Raw genomic sequence first — 22,584 nt, 5'->3', positions numbered from 1 at the left:
AAACGTCGGGTACACCCTACCTTCCCGTTTGTCTTGTGGGATGATATCCAACTGCCGGAGTTTGTCGTTGAGGTTTTACAGTACGGTCCGAAGTTCGCACCACCACCGCCAACTGAGAACTTGGGCTTCGTCCCGGATTTAGAATTCCTACTGCTAGGCCTTCCGGATAGGACTAAAGAATACTACAGATAGATGGCAGTAAACAAGATTTTAAGAGCTAAAACCACGGTGGACTCAAAGCATTTACAAATGAAGTTAACACGAGCCAGCAGGTGGATGAAGAACAATGGGATCACGCTAGTCAGGGCCGACAAGGCGAAAACTATGGTACTGATGAAACAGCATACTTATAACCAGTTATTAATGGAGTACATCAATGTTACCCAGTGTGAAAAGGTAGATACTAACACAGTAGAAAAGCTACATGCAAGGCTGAAGAGGTTCTCCAACACCAAATCGGCTAAGAGGTTGGCAATTAAGAACATTGTAATGGACTCGCCTGACACACCCAGGCTATTCGGTTTTGCCAAAACACATAAACAAGACCAACAGATTCGCCCGGTAGTTGATAAAGTGAGAGCACCAACACGTAAATTAGAGGAATTCACGCACCATCTGATCGCTCCACACTTAGAAGACTACCAGTTCATCGTAACCAATAGTCAATGCCTCATAGAGCTCCTCAAGCAGATTGACACCCCCCCCGCAATTTATTACGGTGCTCGACTTTAAGTCATTGTATCCGTCGATCCTTCTACCACTGGCATTTTGTGCCATCCGAGACCTACTATTCAGAATAGTCGATGATGCTAACCTCCACCAGCAAATATTAGAGATGGCCCACCTGCTGTGCTACAACTCATTCTTTCAATTTAGAGGTACAGTCTACAAACAAGGAAGGGGTGTACCAATGGGGAGCCCGGTAGCAGGGGATTTGTGCGAGCTGGTAATACGGCAACTCGAAGAGAAAATCCTTCCTAACCACCTCCACAACGTACAGCTATATAAGAGATACGTGGATGACATACTCATCTTATGGAAGAGCAAGCCGGACATAGCGGCGTTCGTCGACTCATTTAATAACAACAGCTACGGCGTAACTCTGGGCCTGGAACAGGCGAATGACACGCATGTTCATTTTCTTGATGTTAGTATCATGGTTAAAGGAACCTCCATCATCACAGAAGTGTACAGGAAACCGCTTGCAGACCAATTGTACATCCCCATAGGCTCCTGTGACCCCATACCGTACAAACTAGCAGCGTTCAACACCTTAGTGAAATGGGCGTACACCCATTCCTCAACAAGACACGCTCTGCAGAAAGAGATTAACACGTTACGCAGTATTGCTCAAAGCCATGGGTACTACAACCTTATAAGTAAATAAACCAAAAAATGGGGGAATTACCAACTGTCAATGCAGCATGAGCAAGTAACAACAGAGCATAAAGACAGCATACCGCTCACCTACAATCCATATTTAAGGAAGCTATATTTGGAAGTTGCCAAGAAGAAACAAGTCAGCATCACCTATAAAAGATGCCCGAATATATATCAGATGCTACGGAATGCCAAAGATCCCCCCAATCAAGACAAGCTACCAAGAGTGTATGCCATCCCGCTGACAGACCACAGGTGTGACGAAGACTTATGGTACATCGGCTCCACTAAAAGATTGCTAGGAGCGAGAATTAAAGAACATAAAGCAGACATCCGTCATCAAAGATGTACAACCGCTTTGGCACGTTACGCCACAGATCCGGATATACAGCCAAGGTTTGACGAGGCCAGGATTATCCACATCACACCCCTTATACACCGTTTGAGATGGATGGAGGCGGTACACATACATAAAACCGCCCGAGATAAAAAATGTATCAATGGCAAAGAGGAGTTATCGTTATCCGTCGCATGGCAAATGCTATTTTATGACGGATGACATTACAGGAAAGTTTCCACTTCCGCCCATGCGCAGCGGTGACGACAACCGCACGAGTAATATTTCGAATCTTGCGCACGGCTCTTTCGAAAATCTGTTCCATCGAACGTTTTTTGTACAAGTTGTCCGTTTTTTCACCTGATGAAGAACTTTTATGTTCGAAAACGTTTGTGAAAAATTGTAATTACATCTGATAACGCACCGTTGTTGGTTTTTTGGTGAGAAGTTACTGAATATTTTAATAATTTGGCAGGATAAATCTGTCATTCTGGATTTTTTATAGATGATCAATCACGACCCCTTCAGCCTAGTATTCTGTCTGGTACAGGACAATGCCTAGTCCCTTCATTTCCTGGATCTCTAGATCACCAATAAACTGGGGTGTCTCTCTACTCTAGTCTAGACCCACCTTCTCACCTTCATCCCATGATTCTTTCACGTTTAAAATGGCAGCTTTCAGAGCCTTAGTATGGATAGCATATTTCCACTTTTTTAGCAAACAGGAAAGAGAGAAGGAGCTTTGTACTATCACCCAATACGTCACCCAGCATGACTATCACCTGCACATTATTTGAGGTCTTATCTGCAATCTTTTTAACACCAATGCCATTTAGCTAAACCCTTTCAAGTAGAAACAAAATTCAAGACCATCACCTACAACAAGTCACTTGCTACACTTTACAAACAAATTGCAAAAGGAAACAATGGTTGTTTGGCCTTCTGCAGAAGTCCTGCTATCACCTCTCTACTCCGCAATGCCAAAGACCTTCCCAACAAGAACCACCTGCCAGGCATTTACAGTATTCCCATCATTGACCATCGTTACAACTGCCACTTGCAATACACAGGTGTTACGTCTCGCCCACTACATATTCATCTCAAGGAACATCAAATATCTATCAGAAAAGGTTTAAACAACACAGTTTTGGCTTCCTATGCTTCTGACCCCAGTATGCAGGTGGATCTTCTAGGAGACACATTTCCTACATTATGAATTTAAACCACATGTGCTTAAACATCTAGAACAAGTGGAAATTTACAAGACCACCTGCCATAACGGTTGGTTGGTTGGTTGGTTGGTTGGTTTTTGTTTTGCGCAAGAGCAACGTTGGCCAGGCTGCGCCACATCAAATGGTGAATTTGTCTAACTTTATATTATTGTGGGATTCGGGGCTGTTATGATTTATATTACACACATTTTGGATAGGGTCCTGCCATCAGGTTTGTTTTACCAGACACATTGCTGATTGAGATGAAATAAATGACTAAGGTGCGAGGGTAAGAGTCACTCCGAAGTCCAGGAATGAGCCTATCAGGAGGAAGAATACAGAGTCAGATATAATCAATTAAAGGGAATTTATTAGCAAAAAAAATGAAAGTTTAGAACAAAGTTATCAAATCCAATTTTTGGAAATTTGCCTATCTTTATCTATACAATGAGGGGGATACCTAATGGGAGATATTTGAACTACGCGACTCACAACATACCAGGTAAACAAGATGTCTTCTCTCGTCTGTTCAGACAGTCGGTTAGTCTCTTGATCCTGTTTCACTCTTTCTCTTTCTTGCTCGTATTGCTCTGGTACTGTCTGGACTGGACTGCACTCTCTGGCTGCTTAGGTCCTGTGTCTGTCTGACTGCCTCTGGTCTACTCTCTCTTGTATGTTGTCTTGAGTGTTGTCTCTCTCTGGTTCGTCTTGTCTACTCTTTTGTCTGCTGTACCACGCTAGTCTGGACTAGACTAGCTTGCACTGGACTGGATTCCACTAGACTAGCTTAGACTACACTAGCTTAGACTAGCTTGGACTGGCCTGGATTGGCCAGTACTGGCCTAGCCTCCACTAGACTAGATGCACTTGATTAGCTACACTGGCTGACGGCACTCTCTCTTCTGTCCTGTTTCATCTGTAGTGTCTCTTCTGTGTCTTCCTGAATGTCTCTCTCTCCTGAGTCCTTTTTTTTTTGACTGGAGCTCTCCCTTTAAATACTTCCAGCATGAGAAGGTCATCTGGTGATGATTTATTGGCGGTGTCGTCATCGTAGCTGAGATGATTGTTTTATTTTGTTTGTTTCTTTGGTAATGACATCAAACTTTTGTAGAGTCATCCTTGCTTTGGCATGACTCATCTTTGTTTTGTGACAGTTCTCATCATTATTCATTGATTGCTTTAACTAAGTTCTTTGTTTGATGTGTAAACATTGTAGAAATCCGAAAGGGGGAGTACGATGTTTCCCATTTTTATGTTTATAATCCTTTATAAATTAGTTTAATTACTTAATTGCTTCTTCCTCTTTTCCTTGGCTTGTTGTGAGATTTGAATAATAAACCGTTTTATTCTAATTTGTTTATTTAAATCATTTTAAGTTGATATTAAAATTTGGAAAAGAGGGAGTCCCTAGATCGGTTAAATAGGCGATTTTCCTCTTACAACTTCGGTTGTTGTTTAAGATACAGTTAAAGTTTTAACAAAGTTCACGTGAATACATAATTAGCAAAAAAAGTAAAAATAAGTGATTAAGCAAAACTTATTACAAATGTCGTAAATAGTAGTTCACAGATGCTAACATTGAAGTATTTTTGGAGGGGAGGGGAAATGGTTGTCTTCACATTATATATATAATATGAAATAACAACAACAAAAAAAAAAGAATAACAAGTATATACAGCAATAAAAATAAGCAATTAAATCTCGCTATACATATTAGTGACCTTCAGAAAGTCCACTAGATTATCAAGATTTGGCCTCTGGCCCAAAACCTCTCTCAGACTTGCATTTCCAAAGTACTGTCTATGCCTCCTCTAGAAGGCAGAGCAATGCACACTATGTGTTTTACACTTAGAGAGCAGTTGCAATACTGGCATACTGGAAGGTCATCACCCTTCAGAAGGTATTGATAAGTCAGCCGAGTATATGTGATTCTCAAACGGGTAAGAATTACCTCAGATCTCCTATCATACTGTTTATGTGTCCAATTTTCTATCATAGGTTTCATCTCATGTAATTTATTGTGGACTTGGGTATTCCACACATTTTGCCATCTCTCTGCTAGTCGTTTTTTAACAACTAGCTCCAAATCACCTCCTTCAATAGGCATTGTATGCTGTGAAGGACTTGCTGACTTTGTAGCTGTGTCAGCTTCTTCATTTCCTCTTATACCTACATGGCCTGGGACCCAACAAAATTTTACAGAAATATTACTCACAATAGGATGGCAAAACAGTTCACAAATTTTAATCACTATGGAGTGAGAACTAGGTTCAAATGAGATCAAAGTCTGAAGTGCACTAACTGAGTCAATGTAAATCACGTAGCAACAATGACTTTTTCTGATTACATACTTTAAGGCTAGGTAAATAGCCTGCAGCTCTGCAGTAAAGATGGAAGAATTCGGTGCTATTTGTTCTGTCAGAATTTCATCCTGGCAGACAAATGCTGAGCCAATATAGTCATCTGATTTAGATCCATCAGTATAAATAAGAATTGAATTCCTGTCATGGTGTTGAATTTCTGCAAAGTGCTGTCTATACATGTAATCTGGACTGGATTTCTTTGGAAACTGCTTTAAGCTAAAGTCTACTTCTATATGAAAATTATCACCTTTAATTGTCCAGCACAAATGTTTTAACAAAAATAAAAACGTTTTCGATCGTTTTCAACAGTCATCTTCAGTTACAACTCAAATTAAAAAAGAACGATAAAATAGAATTAAATACGAAAATAATAAATGCGCATGCGATTCGATTCTACTTCTATCAGAGGAGTTGACCAACGTGATATACTACCAACCTCGGGCTGTGACATGTTGCTTGTGTCCAGATCAATCATGCTGCTTACATTCTTCATTCTTATGTCGAATGTAGGAATACTACTTGGGCGAGCTGCAAATAATCTTTTCAGCTGAGTATCTGACACTGTACAATCAACTGAAGGTTTAGTATGAGATTTCTGTTTAATATAATAAGAAAGAGACAACTGTTCTCTCTTGAGGGATAATGGAAGCTCATAAGCATCCATATACAGGCTTTGAACAGGAGTTCAAAAAGCACCAGTGCACAAATGCAATGTTTGGTGGTGGATTGGATCCAACATTCAAAGAGTAGATTCACGCGCAGAACCATACACCATGCATCCATAATCCAGCTTATAGAGGACAAGGGCCCTATAAATCCCGAGCATAGAATGTTTGTCTGCTCCCCAGGATGAGCAGCATAGTACCTTTAGAAGGTTTAGAGATTTTAAACATTTATTCTTCAAATTGCACAAGTGTGGCAAGAACATCAGTTTTTGGTTGAACAAAACACCCAAAAACTTAGCCTCATTGACCATTGGGATTTTAACCCCATTTAGGTGCAAACCATGCCTTCGGCAAAAGTGGATGCACAAGGTCTTCCCTGTGTTAAACGTAAAGCCATTTGTCTTGGACCAATTGTCTATGCAATTTAGAGAGGTTTGCAGTTGTCTCTTGATAAAACTCATGTTACTAGACTGGCAGGAGATCTGGAAGTCATCCACATACAAAGAGTGTTTCACACTGGGAGGGAGACAGCTAGCTATGCTGTTAATTTTGATTAGGAACAGAGTCACACTCAAAATAGAACCTTCAGGAATACCTTCTTCTTGTGTGAATGGCCTAGACAAAATGGTGCCCATCCTAACTTGAAATCTTCGATTCTGTAAAAAGTTTTTTATAAAAATTGGCAAATTACCCTACAATCCAAATTGGTGCAGATCACAGAGTATCCCATATTGCCAGCAGCAATTGTAGTTCTTCTCTATATCAAAGAACAGAGACGCTAAGTGCTGACATTGAACAAATGCTTCACGTATACATGTTTCAAGGTTTACTAAATTGCCCGTGGTACTTCTGTTCCTACGAAATCCACTCTGATGTGGTGTAAAGTAATTACTTTCCTCTAAGAGAAACATCAAATGTCTGTTTACTGTTAACATCAAATGTTTCAAAGAGTTTACAGAGACAACTCATCAAAGAGATTGGTAGATAATTACAGAGATTCTTGCAGTCTTTACTTGGCTTGAGAATCGATAGCCTTTAAGAGTCAGGAAAAGCATGTTCTGTCCATATTCTGTTAAACAGATTCAGAAGATTACTAAGGGAATTGTTTGACAGATTTTTAATCATGCTGTAGTGGATTTTATCTGGCCTACAGCAGTATTCCCCGAGTGAGAGATTGCTGTTTGTAGTTCTATTCTGGTGAATGGCACATTGTATTCCTTATCAGATGAGGAATGGAAGTTTAAATATTGCTTTTCTGTTTGCACTTTATAAGGTGAAAATTCCTTGTATACATTATATAGCTGGATGAAGAGAAAAACGTTTCACCTAACAAATCAGCAATACCCTCTATATCACTGATTATTATGCCATTATTTTCCAGCATGGACAGAGATTGAAAACAATACTTCCCATTAATTTTATTGATTTTGTTCCAGACTACTTTTGAGCTAGTAGCAGATGTTATGCTAGAAACATACTTCCTCCAAGAATCCCTTTGGCTTTGCCTCCTTATTCTTCTGGTATTTGTTTTTGCTTTTTGAAAAGCAAACAAATTGGTAGCAGTGGGGTATATTCTGAAAATCCCCCATGCTTTTGTTTTTTAAATGCTGCCTCGCAATTCTGATTCCACCATGGTTTCGGATATTTTAAATATCTGGTTGATGTTTTCCCCATTGTTTTTTTCAGCTGCCTGAATAATATTAGAAGTGACAGCTTCAACTACACCATTAATATCAGCAATATTGACCATTTCCTCAGAGATGTTGCCAATAGAGGAGAATGTAGGCCAATCAGCTGTCTTCAGTTTCCAGCATCGTTGATGGGCTGTTCCACAGCTTTCTCTGCCTTGATATTTTAGAAATATTGGGAAGTGGTCACTAGAGAGTGGATTAGATCCAACCTTCCATGTAAATGTTGAAAACAGATTTGGACTTGTTAATGATAAATCAATGGCAGTGAATGTTCTTGTTGAGGCATGGAAGTATGTCACTTCTCCAGTATTGAATAGATATAGTTGGTGAATGCATATGAGTCACTCAATGGCTCTGCCTTGATGATTGATGGTCAGGACTGCCCCACATTGGATTATGGCCATTGAAATCACCGAGTAGAAGGAATGGAGTTCGCAGCTGTTCAACCAAGGTATCTAATTCATCCTCATTGACTCTGATATCTGGTGGCAAGTACATAGAACAAACTGTGACAGTTGCTCCAATAGAAATTCTGACTGCCACAGCTTGCAAATCAGTGGTTATTTCTACTGGTAAGGATGGGATGCAATTTGAAACCAGTATAGCCACATCTCCACTGACATGGCTGTGGCTATCATCATCATCCTTGTGGTAGAGATCAAATCATTTTAAAGAAATTTTTTCTCCAGGTTTTAGATGAGTTTCCTAGAGTGCCATCCAGAAGGATGGGGTAGATAATATCAAGTGTTTAATGTCAGAGAAACCAAACAGTTCCATTGAATTATTTTATAATCCATTATGTGTTTGAGGCAACATTCTTTGTGAAGGTATCCCTCTTTAGTTTACTAGTGGTTTTTCTTTTGGAGGTGAGGTTGGTTGTGTCACCTCCTTATTAGTCTTTTCATCAGAGAAGTCAGAGAACTCACTTGTAGACTGAGTCTCTGATTTTTTAGAGAGGGCTGCTTTCACTCTTTGTTTGTTAAGTGGGTTTTTATTGGCATTTTTAGAACCCACATTTCTCGTTATTACCCCTGTTTCAGGTAGGGGTGTTTTTGTCTTCTTGCTCTCCTTTTCCACTGTTTGGGTAGATGGTATCATTAAACATTTAGCATGGTGAGTGAGAGATTCATTTGGAGAAACAGAAATATCTGTTGAAACCCACGTCTTTGTGAATTTCAAAACAGCAGCAAATGTCTTCTGTTTCACTGGTGCATTTGAAGTGACCATGCAACGTGCCTCCGGGTAAGGTATATTATTAACAGTTTTTACCTGCTGAATCTCTTTTTCTCTCTGCCATGTAGGGCATTTTTGGGAGTAGACAGGATGGGCATCTTTGCAGTTTATAGCATGGAGTACTTGTACTGTATGTTCAGTACTCTCGTGATCTTCATTTCTACATTGTGCACATGCACTTTTCCCTCAGCAGGATGTTTGTGAATGTCCAAACTGCTAGTATTAAAAGCAATGCAGCAGATTTGGAATGTCCTGCCATAACACAGCCATATACTATTGCAACATTGACTCCTTCCCCACTGCTGGAAGTCTTTCTACGAAATATAAAACCCCCTCCACTCTTACTTCATACACCCCATCCACCTACACATGTGTGCGACAATCCTCTGTATCTTCTCAACAGTTTGTTGCCTGATAATGTCCATTTAAAATGGGTAAAAATGTTCATAAAGCAATAAATATTGGTTCTCAGACACGTAAGGGTGTGTGTTATAGTTTTCAGACCTATTAATTAGTCCAAATAAATAAGTTTGAAAGCAAAGATTGGATGAAAATTAGAGTAGCATAATTAATAATGCATCTGCATAGTAAGCAGAAGGTACAGGCTTAAGTATTGCTTTGTTAACATTTTATTGCAGACTATTCTAAATTATTAAATTGATGTAATTATGGTAGAGTCATTTATCTGAGTCAATTGGGGACTGGGGTTGTTTGGATAACTGATTTTTCGGATAACTGATTATGTACGAAAAAATATGTTAACCTGTCCTATGTTGAAATTTTTCTCTATTGCTTGTCACTTCGTGTTGAATTTTCGTCGATTTTAAGCCAAATGAAAATTTTTTAATAATAATCAAGGCTATTGTATCGTTAAAAATTATTTCTTTATTTTGTACAAGCAAAATAAATATATTGAAAAATATAAAAACAAAAAATTATACTTTAGAAGTTAATCTAGTATCAAAAACATTTGATTCAGCACGACACAGTCCGACTGGAAAGTGTTCGAATAACCGACGTTTTGGCTAATGGTGTTCGGATAAATGACTCTCCACTGTATTAGTATTAGTACATGATAGTGACTTAACTTTCTACCTTTATTCCAGATTATTTAGTAAAAATAATCAAACTCTAACCAAAAGATAGTTCAAAGAAATCGGACTTTTAGATATCTGTTTATAGTTTATAATGAGTTAATAAAATTTATGAATATTAAATAAATATATTAATTTTTAATGTTTATTAATTAAAACTTACACAATCAATTTTTTGTTTTTTTATAGTATGATACATCAGCAGTTGTTGTTATAATGACAAAACAAATGCTCAAAGTAAGTAAAACTTATTTTGACATTTTATTTATTATACATGATTATTTTTTAAAACTTAATTATTATTATTAGTTTATTTTAATTGACAAATTGTAGTTTATGATTTTTTATATTAAATAAAGATTTTTCACAATTTAAAAAAATAAAATGATTTTTACGCATTTTTTTTAGATAATTTCAGTTATTCAATTCCTACTATTAGTTCACACTCTCCCTATATATATATTTATTTATATATCTTGTTCAAATTTTCAATCGTTAATAAAATAATTTTTATTCATCCACTCAAGTTCAAATACGTTTTTTTACACTTGTAGTGGATGACACTTGATGTTAATACAGGTTTTTCAAATATTATTTCATTAATTAATTAATGAATTAATATTTGGTGCCCGTCAGAAATATGCCGAATCCGACCAATAGGGGGCGCGAGGAGAAAAAAGCGAACTTAGTAATTATTTAATAAAAAGTAACTTAAATAAAGTTTTTCTTTGTTGACCTAAGTAGGAATTGACTTTAAAAAATGTTTTTTTATATTATTAGCTTGTTTTGTATGTGAATTTTTTGAATAAATTCTTGAAATTTTTGTTAATAGAATTTGCTAGCCAATGTCGAAAGCATACATTCAAAAATATTTTAAACATGATATATAAACTAACTTCTCTCATTTTATATACATAAATGAGGATGTTTGTTTGGTTTTTCACTATGCAAGCCTACGCCATTTGACCAATTACTATGAAACTCAGCAGTTATGTTCAAATACTTCTAACTTTGATCATGTTGTACATCCCACCCCAAAGTATCAATTGGATTTCTATATATTGATTGCTGGCTTTACATGTAGTGCCATCTATTGGAAGAAAACTTAACAGAACAATTAACTAAATATAATTCTTACAAAAAAAAGGATAGTATATAATTTTAAAAAATATATACTTTTATAATATAATTTAAAAAAATATATATTATATTCACCAAATTATTGCAACAATGATATAGCGTGAAATAGACGCACCATTACACTATTACTGAGACAGGTACAGTACATAACACTTGCCTGCATAGTGTAGTAGTGTTTTGCTCCTGTACATCATATTTTTCCTGTTAGCAATAGAATCGTGCTGGTTATGTATCTAACTTTGTTCAAGGGAAAATTTTTGAATGTAAGTAATGTGACTTGTGGCACAAATTGGAACTTTATATGTAGTTAGTTACTCTGGTCTTCTTTCTCTTACAATTTCCATGTCTGGTCTTCACTTTCATCTATCTAACTTTGAAAATATAAATCAAATATTATAATATAATAGAAGGGTTAGAATTATGGAAGAATCTAATAATCTTAATATTTACTGTTGTTATTTTTGCCCAAGCAATGCCAGGCTCATTTGCTAGTATTTAATATATATTAATTATTATTTTTTGCCTTTTAATTAATTTGTAAACACAATATAAAATATCTTACCAAGTTTTTCTATTAATATTCAATAATTTTCTAAGTTTTTATCTAGTGCTTTTCTAAATGAATAGTTTTTGATAAATCTCTTTAAAATTAAAATACAATTCATACAGAATTTTAGCAATATGTCATTTGTAATGAAAAGTATAAAATTCTATGAATTAAATCAATATATGTATTTATTATTAAGTTTACTTTTATAGTATAATTTTTTAAAATAGAATTTACATCATATTATTATTATAAAAATTGTTTTTAGGCAAAATATGAATCATTAATAAGTGGAACACAAATTATAGAAAGCAGGTAATATCATTTTATTCAAATTTATCATATTACTGTATTACTGTATTTACTTGCATATAAGACGATCTCACATGTAGGATAAGGTGTGACTTTAAAGATCAAAATAAAGAAAATTAGATTTATTAATACAATTCTAATTTTACTTTGTCTAATCACAAATAAGATATTATCAAATGTATGTAAATGCAAACATTATCCTGCAAAAATTACTGGCATTTTCAACTTTAAGGAAAAATCTTGTAAAATGATAACATAATTGCTTCATGTAAAATAAGACAATCGGAAACCTTTTTTTTGCCAATTCTTTGTGGTTGTTCGTACCGAGAGAATTTTACGTCCGCAAATAAACGTTGCAAATATGAACAAACAAAAAAAAAAAAACTGCTGTATACAATTAAATAATCTTTTATTACTCCCGGCACACGGTTCTTTTCTTTTGTATTTACAATAAAATCCCAACGTGAGTATTCCTGCTGGGGAAGGGGGGGTCGCCACTTATTCGCGTACAAGCGATGATACACGCGCGCGTAACAAAACTTTTATTCCCGACTTAAAAAACTAAACTTAATGACTAATTTAAAACTACTTTAAACTAATAAGGAAAGGAAACAGATAGATCTAGGAAAGTAAAGAAAAGATGGAAAGGCAGATAGAGTGTACCCGGGGTCCAAGTAGTTTAGTCGATATCCTTAATGATTTTGTGTTCTCACAATCGAAATCTCCTTTCTGTCTCCACTGAACCAGCAGTTCGACGTCTAGGATCTCCAATTCTCCCAGTGTCCTCGTACCTCTTTCGTTCTCTGGTCTTGGCAGGTCCTCTCTCTCGGCGGCAGTCCCCTTTCTTCCACTCTCTCTCGAATCTGGAGCACTGCCTACGACGTCTGTTCCCTTCGAGGTCCAGCCAAAAAGTGGTCATTCTCCTACCCTTTAGTCCTCAGGGCTTCCTCTTTTCTTTTGTTCACACTCCCCCTTAGTTCTTAGAAGGGGTAATCTTGCCCTCCAGCGATAACGGTTATATTGTTTAGACAAAGAATAAAGGAATGAACTAACTTTAATGAATTTGACATTTCCTAATATCTTTGTGAATATATCTGCAATATTATTTTTTGACTCTAATTTTACAACTTCTGTTTTTCCTTTCTTAACATTCTCATGCACAAAATGATAATGAACCTCAATATGTTTTGAATTTTTTGTAAAATTTCCATATTTAGCAATACACCTGAGTTGTCTTCATATACCTTAATTGGTTTACAAACTTTATTGAAAACCTCATTCATTTGACAAATTAGAAAGTTTATTTCTGTTATGGCTTCTGATAAAGCAATATACTCAGCAAATGTAGAAGACTTTGTTACACTCTTCTGCTTTTTGGATTTGCAAAAAATTACATTTCCAAACAATCAAATTATAAATCCTATGGTAGATTTCTTGTCTAGGATATCTCCTGCCTAGTCAGCATCCACAAAACAATCTAAGATGTCAGCATTATTATTTTTACAATATTTTAATTTAAGATCTTTTGTCAAATACAAGTACTTCAGAACTTGCAAAGCATGTTTAAAGTATGTTTTATCATAACAATTTTGGAATCGGCTCAGATTATTTACATTGAAAGATATATCTGATCTATCAGAGTTGATGTACAAAAGTGATATATGTGATATATCAGAGTTGATGTACAAAAGTGCACCTATACTTTACATCCTTATTTACATTTGACTTTTCCAGTTTTAAATTTATTTTTATAGGTGTCTTATACAATTTTGAATTTTCAATATTATATTTAGATAAAGACTCGATATAAGATTTCTGACTCAAAGTTAAAATATTATCTTGTTTATAGTCATATTCAATATCAGTAACAATGTAATTTTTTACTCTACCTAAATCCTTCATTCTAAACTTATTAGATAACTTGTTTTTAATGTCAACAATAATTTGTTTATCTTTACAGCAAACCAAAAGATCATCAACAAATAATAAAATGTAAATTGTCAAATCATTCTCCTTTTTAAAATACAGGCAATAATCATATTTACTCCTGTAAAAATCAAGAGTAGTCAGAAAGTCGTTAAAACATTCATACCATGACAAGGACTTTCTTTTAATCCATATAATGACTTATCCAATTTATAAACTCTATCAGTACCATCTTCCTAACCAATTGGCTGTTTTATATAAACTTCAGACAAAACTTTTCATTTAAAAATACTGTTTCTACATCCATTTGACAAATATTTAAAGAATTTTGACAACAGTAAGACAATAACAACTTCAAAGTTGGCATTTTAGAGCCAGGAATAAATATCATCAATACAATCAGTTTGTTGAAAACCTCTTACCACTAACCTGGCTTTATATTCACTTTCACTCTTCTTTCTGTATATCCACTTCACATCAATTATTCTTTTGTCCTTGGGAGGCTTGCTTACAAGTGTCCATGTATTATTTTGTGGCTGTACGCCTTTTATTTCTGTATAGTTTTAGGTTTAATTTGTATTCTATTTCTATAAATTTATCCTTCCTTCCAATTTTCTTTGTCCCTTTGTCTCGAACTTCCAAGAACTCGGACTTACCCCTAGCCCACCGGGAGGTACAATAGACGACGACAAGGCTGGAGGGAAAAAAGAGATTCGAGTGGACATTCTTGGGCCGGACACGAGAGGTGACAGACGTGAGACAGCAGAGCTCGTGAATAGAATCCGACGAGACTGTAAGAAAGGAAACCATAGAAAACGGATCAAGAAGGAAGTATATTGATATATCGGGAGAAGAACCCTCAGACAGCTGATTTGCAAGAAAACATAATGTTCAAGACTCGGAAGTCAAGGCGAAGCAATACTGGGACTACTCGCCGAAAAAATTGGGTACCCCTATCCTATCACCCTTCTTACTTCCCCTTCTTCTATCTACCTTCTATTAGATTAAGTTGATTAAGAATCACATGAGAGACTATTAGATATGAATCATTGTCGGTTTGGAGCTGGGATAAGACCAACTATCTGGATTGCCTGTAACGTCGAAACCATCACCGAGGACAATTGTAAACGAGTAAAAGAACAGCGGGAATCCAAAAAGAATCTGTATATATCTACATATATTGCAAAATTAAATTTGTTTTTATTGGTAAACACATGTATGTGTTTTTCCTTTCGCATTGTACTTATAACAACTTATCACAAGACTGTCCATTTCAGAATTCATTGCTGCTTTCCATTTCTTTGAATCATCACATGTCATCACCTCCTGAAAATTTTCTGTAACTGTTAGCATCACAGTAATTAACACTTATACAGTAATAACCAAATTCTTCATCAAAACGAAGTGGTCATTTAATTTGCCTTCCTGATCTTTTTCCTTTCTTTTTTTCTTCGTCATCTCTTATCTCATCATTACTACTTTCTTTGTGTGTATTGTCCTTTTTCCAAGTCTTTTCTCTTATCCTTTTCTTTCTGGTTTGTACTAGTGGAATCTTTTCCATCCTTCTTCTTTGTTTGGTCTGAATCCTTTTGTCTTTCTTCCTTATCTTCATTCTTTTCCCCTTTCTCATTTTTAAATCCACACAAGGTTACATCTTCACATTCTTCTTTAACTGCACTAATTAATAATTCTGTCTCGTAACCTACCAACATTTAAAATGCAGCCTTTTAATTCTAATTCCAAACGTTTTTGGTTTTTTTAAAAGGCCTTCTTCAGGATTACAAATTGAAATGATTTTTTCTTTAACTGACTGTTTGTTCGGGAACGTTATAAATTTTTAACTTTAAATTTAACTGCACAGGCTCGTATATAAATACCTATAAACGGTGATGGTACTCGTACCAATATACATAATAAATATATACATAAATATAATATACGAATAAATAAATAATTAGCCACTCGTCTCTTAATTATTATTCAAAATTAGGCTTGCTCTCCATGTGGCCGATATTTTACTGGAGTCGCTAAAATTTATTGCGAGTCCTTCTTGGTATGTCTTATATATCTGCCATGCCTCTGCATACTTCAAGTGCCTCTTGTCCTGGATCTTTTGTATTATTTTAGCCCTTTGCCAATTCACAGTGACTTCCGCCGGGTCTGCAATAGCATACATAAAGATTGAAAACGTTTGGAATTAGGATTAAAAGCTGCATTTCAAAGGTTGATAGGTGTCGAGTTACATCTTCTTCTATTATGTCACAGTGTCTAGCCATTATCACTGTTATTCATCAATACTTTATATCTGGTGTCTGTATATCCAAGTAAAATTCCAACTTCTGCTTTCTTATCCGATTTAGATTTTCATTTTTCTTTTGGAATTTTTACAAATACTTTACTTCCATATCATTTTAGATTTTTTACTGATGGCTTTCTTTTGAAAAATATTTCATATGGCATTTTTCTCTCAATGGTGTTAGTTAAAGTTCTGTTTTTAAGATATGCAGCTGTTTTAATTACTTCTGGCCAAAATCTTCTTTCAATCTTTGCTTCTGATAAGACATCTCCCCATATCCATTAATGATTGATTGTATCTTTCTGCAATTCAATTTAGTTCATGCACGTATGCTGGACAAGGTTTTATTATTATTCCTTTTTCTTTTGCAAACTTAAAAACTTGTAGTGCTACGCGACTATTGTGTTTGATTTATGTATTGTTTTGTGATTTTTGTATTCCGTTAACCGTGTCGGGTTTTCACCATGTATCGCGTCATGCAGCTACGCTCTGCCGATTGGTTTACCCTGTGTCACGTGATAGAGAAATTTCCCGGATGGAGGGAGGTATAAAAGGGAATGTACGAACTGAGAAAGCACCTTTTTTTTTTCCTACAACTGGTGCTTCGGATGTTTGGATGGATACGATATTAGGAAGACAAAGGAAGGATTGTTAACGAGAAGGGTCACCGGTTCTGCGCCAGGAAGACGGAGGTACACATCGTATAATTATCGTGAGGTTACATACTCATTTTTGAGCGTTAATTTTCTCCAATTGTCAGAGGGACCAAAATCTTGTAATTATTTAATCGTATGATTAACCTTAGTAATATATAGATATAAGTTAATTGATACTCGGTGTATATATATAAATAAACGTGTTAAATTCCTGTAAATTTCTTTGTGAAGTCCTCATTTTATACCCATCTCACAGAAATAATATACCTCGGTATATTAATTTTTTACAAACTTTTGTATTTATATACTCCTTCCCATTGTCACATTGCAGTTCTTTTATCATCTTTCCAGTCAAGTTGTGTACTTCATTAACATACTGCACTAAGCATTCATATACCTCATCTTTTGTCCGGATACAATAAACTTTAACTAGTTTGCTATAGTCATCTATGAAGTTTAAGAAATATTTTTCTTCAAAATTACCTGTAGTTTGATGTGGTCCATTTAAATCTGTATGTACAGTACAATCTCTAATATGTCTTCTGCTCTTCTCCTGTTATTATGAAACGGTAAGTTATGCATTTTTTTTTTATTACATGTAGCACACTTTACATATTTTGGCTCAATTTCACTGGCTAGACCGTCTAATGATTCATTTTTACACATTATTTCTAAGTTGTTAAAATTGATATGTCCCAGTGTTCTATGTAGTTTTTCTTTTATAGTCATATTGCTTTTACTCATGTTTGCTTGTGATTTTCTTTCATTGATATAACTTTTCCTTTTATATAGTTTATCCTCTTTGATTGCAACAGCTATCAGCTTTCCATATGGGTTGTATATTTTTGAGAATTTTCCTCTTGAAACAACTGAATGTTTGACTCTGATTTTTGAATAACTTAGTTTGCCTTCATATCTTTTACAAAAGAAAAAAAAACATTTTCCAATGTCACCTCAGAATTCTGTCCATAAACTGGGAAACAAGTTTTAATATTTTCAACTTTTGTAGCTTCTAATATTCTTCCATCACCAATTTTTACTTTTACTGATTCTTTCAATGTCTCACAGCATTCAGAATACTCATCACTGTTGTGAGATAAGCTGGGGCTAAAGGGGTTGCCCTATTAACCACTTAATCGGCATGGGTTGTTGGAACCTGTCCTCGGTGTCGTCGGATGGCTAAAGCTTGATAGGAGGGCCAGTTATTGAGTGGGGAGTGCATTGGTAAGCCGATAGGTGTCTGTTGGCCGAATAAGACAGGTTGACAGGTTAACACAACAAAAATAAAAGTTTATTCTATAACTAACTTTAGAATACAAGAGGATGTACAGAGCTATATGTGGTTAAATGTGGTTATTCTATAGACTATTTATACAAGTATAGTGACTAATTTACTATTGTGTGTTTAAGTTCTTTTTTGCGGAAAGAGAGTTTACTGACCCTTAATAAAATACCTCTATGTGGGAGTAGAGAGTCGATATGGAGAACGTCGTCTGTATGGAAGAGTCGTAGCCATTGGGTGTCTTCTCGAATGGGATCCTAGATTATTTCATCGAGGCTGACTGGCCACAATTACAGAAATAACTTCCGAGTGCAAACGCGCGCTGAGCTTTCGGTGTTCGTCTCTTTTATATCATTAGTGTGGGAAGGGCATCTGTTGTTGACAACAACATGCATTCTTTGACGACTAAGTGTCAACTTTCCTACTTTATTGCTGATACAAAAGGTGACATCTGATCTGATTTTCCATGAGGAGAGTTTTTTCTATCAGGGATCGTTTTGTAAAAACCATTTTAACATTTTTTTTTTAAATTTCTCTAAATTAGCACCCAAAAATTTGTGGGCTCACATCGTTAATAATATGGTCTGTGCAACCATTATCAAGTAACCATTCTATTTCATCTTTCTTTGGCTTTTATTTATATATTTATTTATTATGTACATTTGGAAACGTCAGAGGTGATTGTATTCCACCCCCCTGATAACAAGAAATTAATTATCCCCAATAAAATAATAACAAAATATAAAAGACATAATAAAAATTATCAACAAAGCAAAACAAAAGTTACATTATGTATTATATAAAATAGATTTACATTTATTTTTAAAAAAGTTAAAATCACGATATAGGTATGGTTCCACAGGCTATATGTGAGATGCTATACGGTAAAGAAAAAGATCTTTGTGAGAGAGAAAGGCAAAAATATGGGATAAAGAAGCATGATGTATTGCTGGTTCTTACAGTTGGGATGCGGAGACCTAACCAATAATTTGAAATTATCTCATTGAAGTATCTAAAACAGAGAATGCAATCAAAATATTTTAAGCAATCAGACAGATTTGGAAGACTAAGGCAAACTCGTGCCACATCGTGGTTATCAGTAAAGCGTAAATTCAGATTGTATTTTTTAAAGTAGATAAGGGACAGCCATGGCCCAGATGGGTAAACAATAATCAACTATTGACTGAAAATTAGTAAAGAAAATTGTTCTGAGTACAGCCTTAGAAGAAATATTTTTGCAAAAACGTGAGATAAAGCCACGTCTAATGGCAAGGGATTTAATAATGTGAGAGATATGATTGTGAAATATTAATTTTTCATCAAATATGATACCAAGGTCGCAATGAGACTGAACATAGTTTATTTTAGAAGAATTGATAAATATGGAAGAGTGGTAGGGATTGCAAAGTAGAGAAAAGCACATAATAACAGTTTTATGGATGTTGATTTTTAGATTACAGCTGGCAAAAGTGGAACGTAGAGAATTGATAATAACCTGAAGCGGGAGGGATCATTGGATAAAATCTTAATTTCATTGGTGTAGGCAATTATTTTAGTGTGGATTGATTAGTAATTTATCTATATAAGCTGAGAAAAAAAGCATGCTTAATACAGAACCTTGAGGTATGCCACAGATAGGGGAGAAAAGGAAAAATTAAAATTACCAATTTGAATCTTACATAGTCTGGATAAATAGTAATTGTTTAACCAACAGTAAAGAGCAGGATCTAAATCAAAATAATCACTTAGTGTCTGAAGCAATGTTCTCTTTAATTTTTTTTTGTAGCTGAGCGGAACATGTACTTCTCTGAGCAAAAAAATTTTTGCTGAGCAGATTCTGAGCAAAAAATTTTTCTGAGCATATATATATATATATATATATAATTTTATTTTTATTTTTTCGTATAAAAGTTAAAATAATTAATTATAAAGTAGAGATTAAAATTCATTTTAAAACATACTTCCATACAAAATATTATCTTTTGTCAATGATTTAATGTACTTAATTGAAATATATGTAGCAATAATCATGTTGCAGATGGAGTGAGAAATAAGTAGACAACAATTCAAATCAGTGTGCATGCTCACCTGTGTGGCACAAATTCTCGGGCGCGGCAACAATTTGAGCAGTGCACAGCTATGTAGCCACGCAGCTTATACGGAACATTGGTCTGAAGTAGTAAATTAGGGATAATAGAGTCAAAGGCTTGGGAAATGTCAATATAGTGTAGTTGTTCGTTGTGTGACGTCCTGGATCTTGCGAGCAGGGTAGTACAATAAAAAAAACTTTGTTAACAATTTTTTTTGTACAAAGTATTAAATTTATTTACAATGAACCGGTTCTTTCCTTTACACGATCCCAACTTTATGATTTTATCCTGGTCAAGACATAGACGTTGAACATTTTTAGAACAAAATAACAAAAGAGAGACTTCCAAGCATGTGACAAAATAATTGCGGGACGATCAAAATTATTGTAACTTAAAAACTAAACTTACAACTATCTTATAACTAAAGAAATAAAAGAAAAGGGGAATTAATTAAGGATAAAAGATAGATAGAAAGACTAGAAAATACTCGGAATTTTTTTTTGTATCGTTGAATCTTGGGGTAAGACACCTTCTCCAATTCTCTTTTTCTTTTTTATCTCAATATTTCTTTTTTTGATTTTTCTCTCCTTGTAGACCTTCCCATCCTTCACTGGTTAGATATTCCTTTTTTTTCACTCTCGAGCTTTGCCTTCCTCGTGCCTCTCCTTTCGGGTCTCACCCTCAGAATGAATCTTTTCTTCGGCCGTTTTGCTTCAGGGCTTAACCCCCTCCTTTGTTTTAGCATTTTTTCGGAATTGGTAGTCTTACCCCCACGGGAGAAGGATTGAGAAAGAACATTTTAGAAAAGATTTTAGACAAAGAAATAGGAAAGACTTAAAACTAATAAATAAAAAGTACAAAAATATGTACAAAAATATACAAGAAATATGGTCAACGGCCACAATAGATTATGTAGATAGATTTTTTGTTTTCAAAATTTTGCAGAATAGTATAAGTTGTTTCAAGAAGGTTGGTGGTAGTAGAAAGGTTACGGATGCCACAGTGTCGATGTGGGGAAAATCTAGAGGTAATTTGTGTATAGATTTTATTATATAAGCAAATTTCAAAAATTTTTAACATGGCTGATAGAATAGTTATTGGTCTAAATGAATTATGTTTTATGGGGAGAACCTTTATATTAGAAGATTAACCATTCATTTGGATTGTGACTAGAGTTTAATAAACTTGTGAAAAGTTTGGAGAGAATAACAGCTGATATTGCCTTTAGATTTCTATAAAATTGTGTGGGAATTGAGTCTGGACTGTAATTAGAGTTGTTTAGGCTATCTATAGCAGACTTAACATCGGAAAAGGAAATAAAGAAGATATGTTTACATTGTTGAAAAGATAGGGAGTGAAAATTAGCTTTGGGTAAAATGCGAAAGTATCTACATTTGATATTATTAAATATATCATAGATTTTTGTATGGAGGTAGTTTTTTTTTTGAAAAGTTAGGAATGAAATGCCAGAAGGTAAGAGGGTCAGTGGCAAAGTTAGACACAGTTCTGTTAAAATATTCTAAAAATGCGATACGATGTTCCTGGTAATAACGTTGTTGTAGTATTCTGTGTATGTATAAATCACGTGGGTTACCATAATGTATCCATTTGGTCCATTGTTTTCTGACAGTATTGGATAATTTCTTTAAATGTAGAGGAAGCCATCTATTGGCAGAAGAGTTTATTTTACGGAATTGTAATAGTTTATTAATAGTGGCAGAAAATAAGTTGTAAATTATATCAGTAAGTTTCTGAGGAGAAATAGGACAGTTGAGGAAGGTCTAGTCAATTGAGCAAAGGATTTTTGAGGCCTCTGCTCTGTTGAATGAAGCCCAAATAGGAATACAGTAGAGAGTCGTTAATCCGAACCCTGGTAATCCGAATCGCGGGTTATCCAAACGATTTTCAGTCGGACTGTATGTCATGCTGAATCAAACATTTTTGATACCAGATTTACTTCTAAAGTATAATTTTCATGTTTTTATATTCTTTAATATATTTATTTTGTTTGTACAAAATAAAGAAATAATTTTTAATGATACAATAGCCTCGATTATTATTATAAAAATTTTCATTAGGCTTAAAATTGATGAAAATTCAACACGAAGCAACACGCAACGGAGAAAAATTTGAACATTGGATAGGTTAATATATTTTTTCGTACATAATCGGTTATCCGAACAAATCACTAATTTGAACAACCCCAGTCCCCAATTGATTCGGATTAACGACTCTACTTTATTAATATATTTAGCAGATTGCTGTTTATTGGTATTTAAAAGGACATCTAGACAAATTGCATTGTGGTCAGAGTTGAAACCCTTAGCATAACTGGTAGACATGGCACAATTATAGATAAAA

General features: G+C 34.8%; 1 protein-coding gene across 1 annotated transcript in view; it reads left to right on the top strand.

Annotated features, from left to right (window-relative positions):
- LOC136974163 (probable ATP-dependent DNA helicase HFM1) overlaps positions 1-22,584 on the top strand; it is a 257,012-nt gene that overhangs the window by 106,461 nt on the left and 127,967 nt on the right. Inside the window, 2 exon segments of the mRNA XM_067268965.1 lie at positions 10,164-10,211; positions 11,930-11,976. Coding sequence (XP_067125066.1) covers positions 10,164-10,211; positions 11,930-11,976 — 95 coding nt within the window.

Source organism: Centruroides vittatus, unplaced genomic scaffold, assembly GCF_030686945.1.
Source record: "Centruroides vittatus isolate TY-2023 unplaced genomic scaffold, ASM3068694v2 contig_345, whole genome shotgun sequence".
NCBI classification, from domain to species: Eukaryota; Metazoa; Arthropoda; class Arachnida; order Scorpiones; family Buthidae; genus Centruroides; species Centruroides vittatus.
The sequence above is the reverse complement of the archived record's forward strand: the minus strand, read 5'-3'. Positions and strand labels throughout refer to the sequence as shown.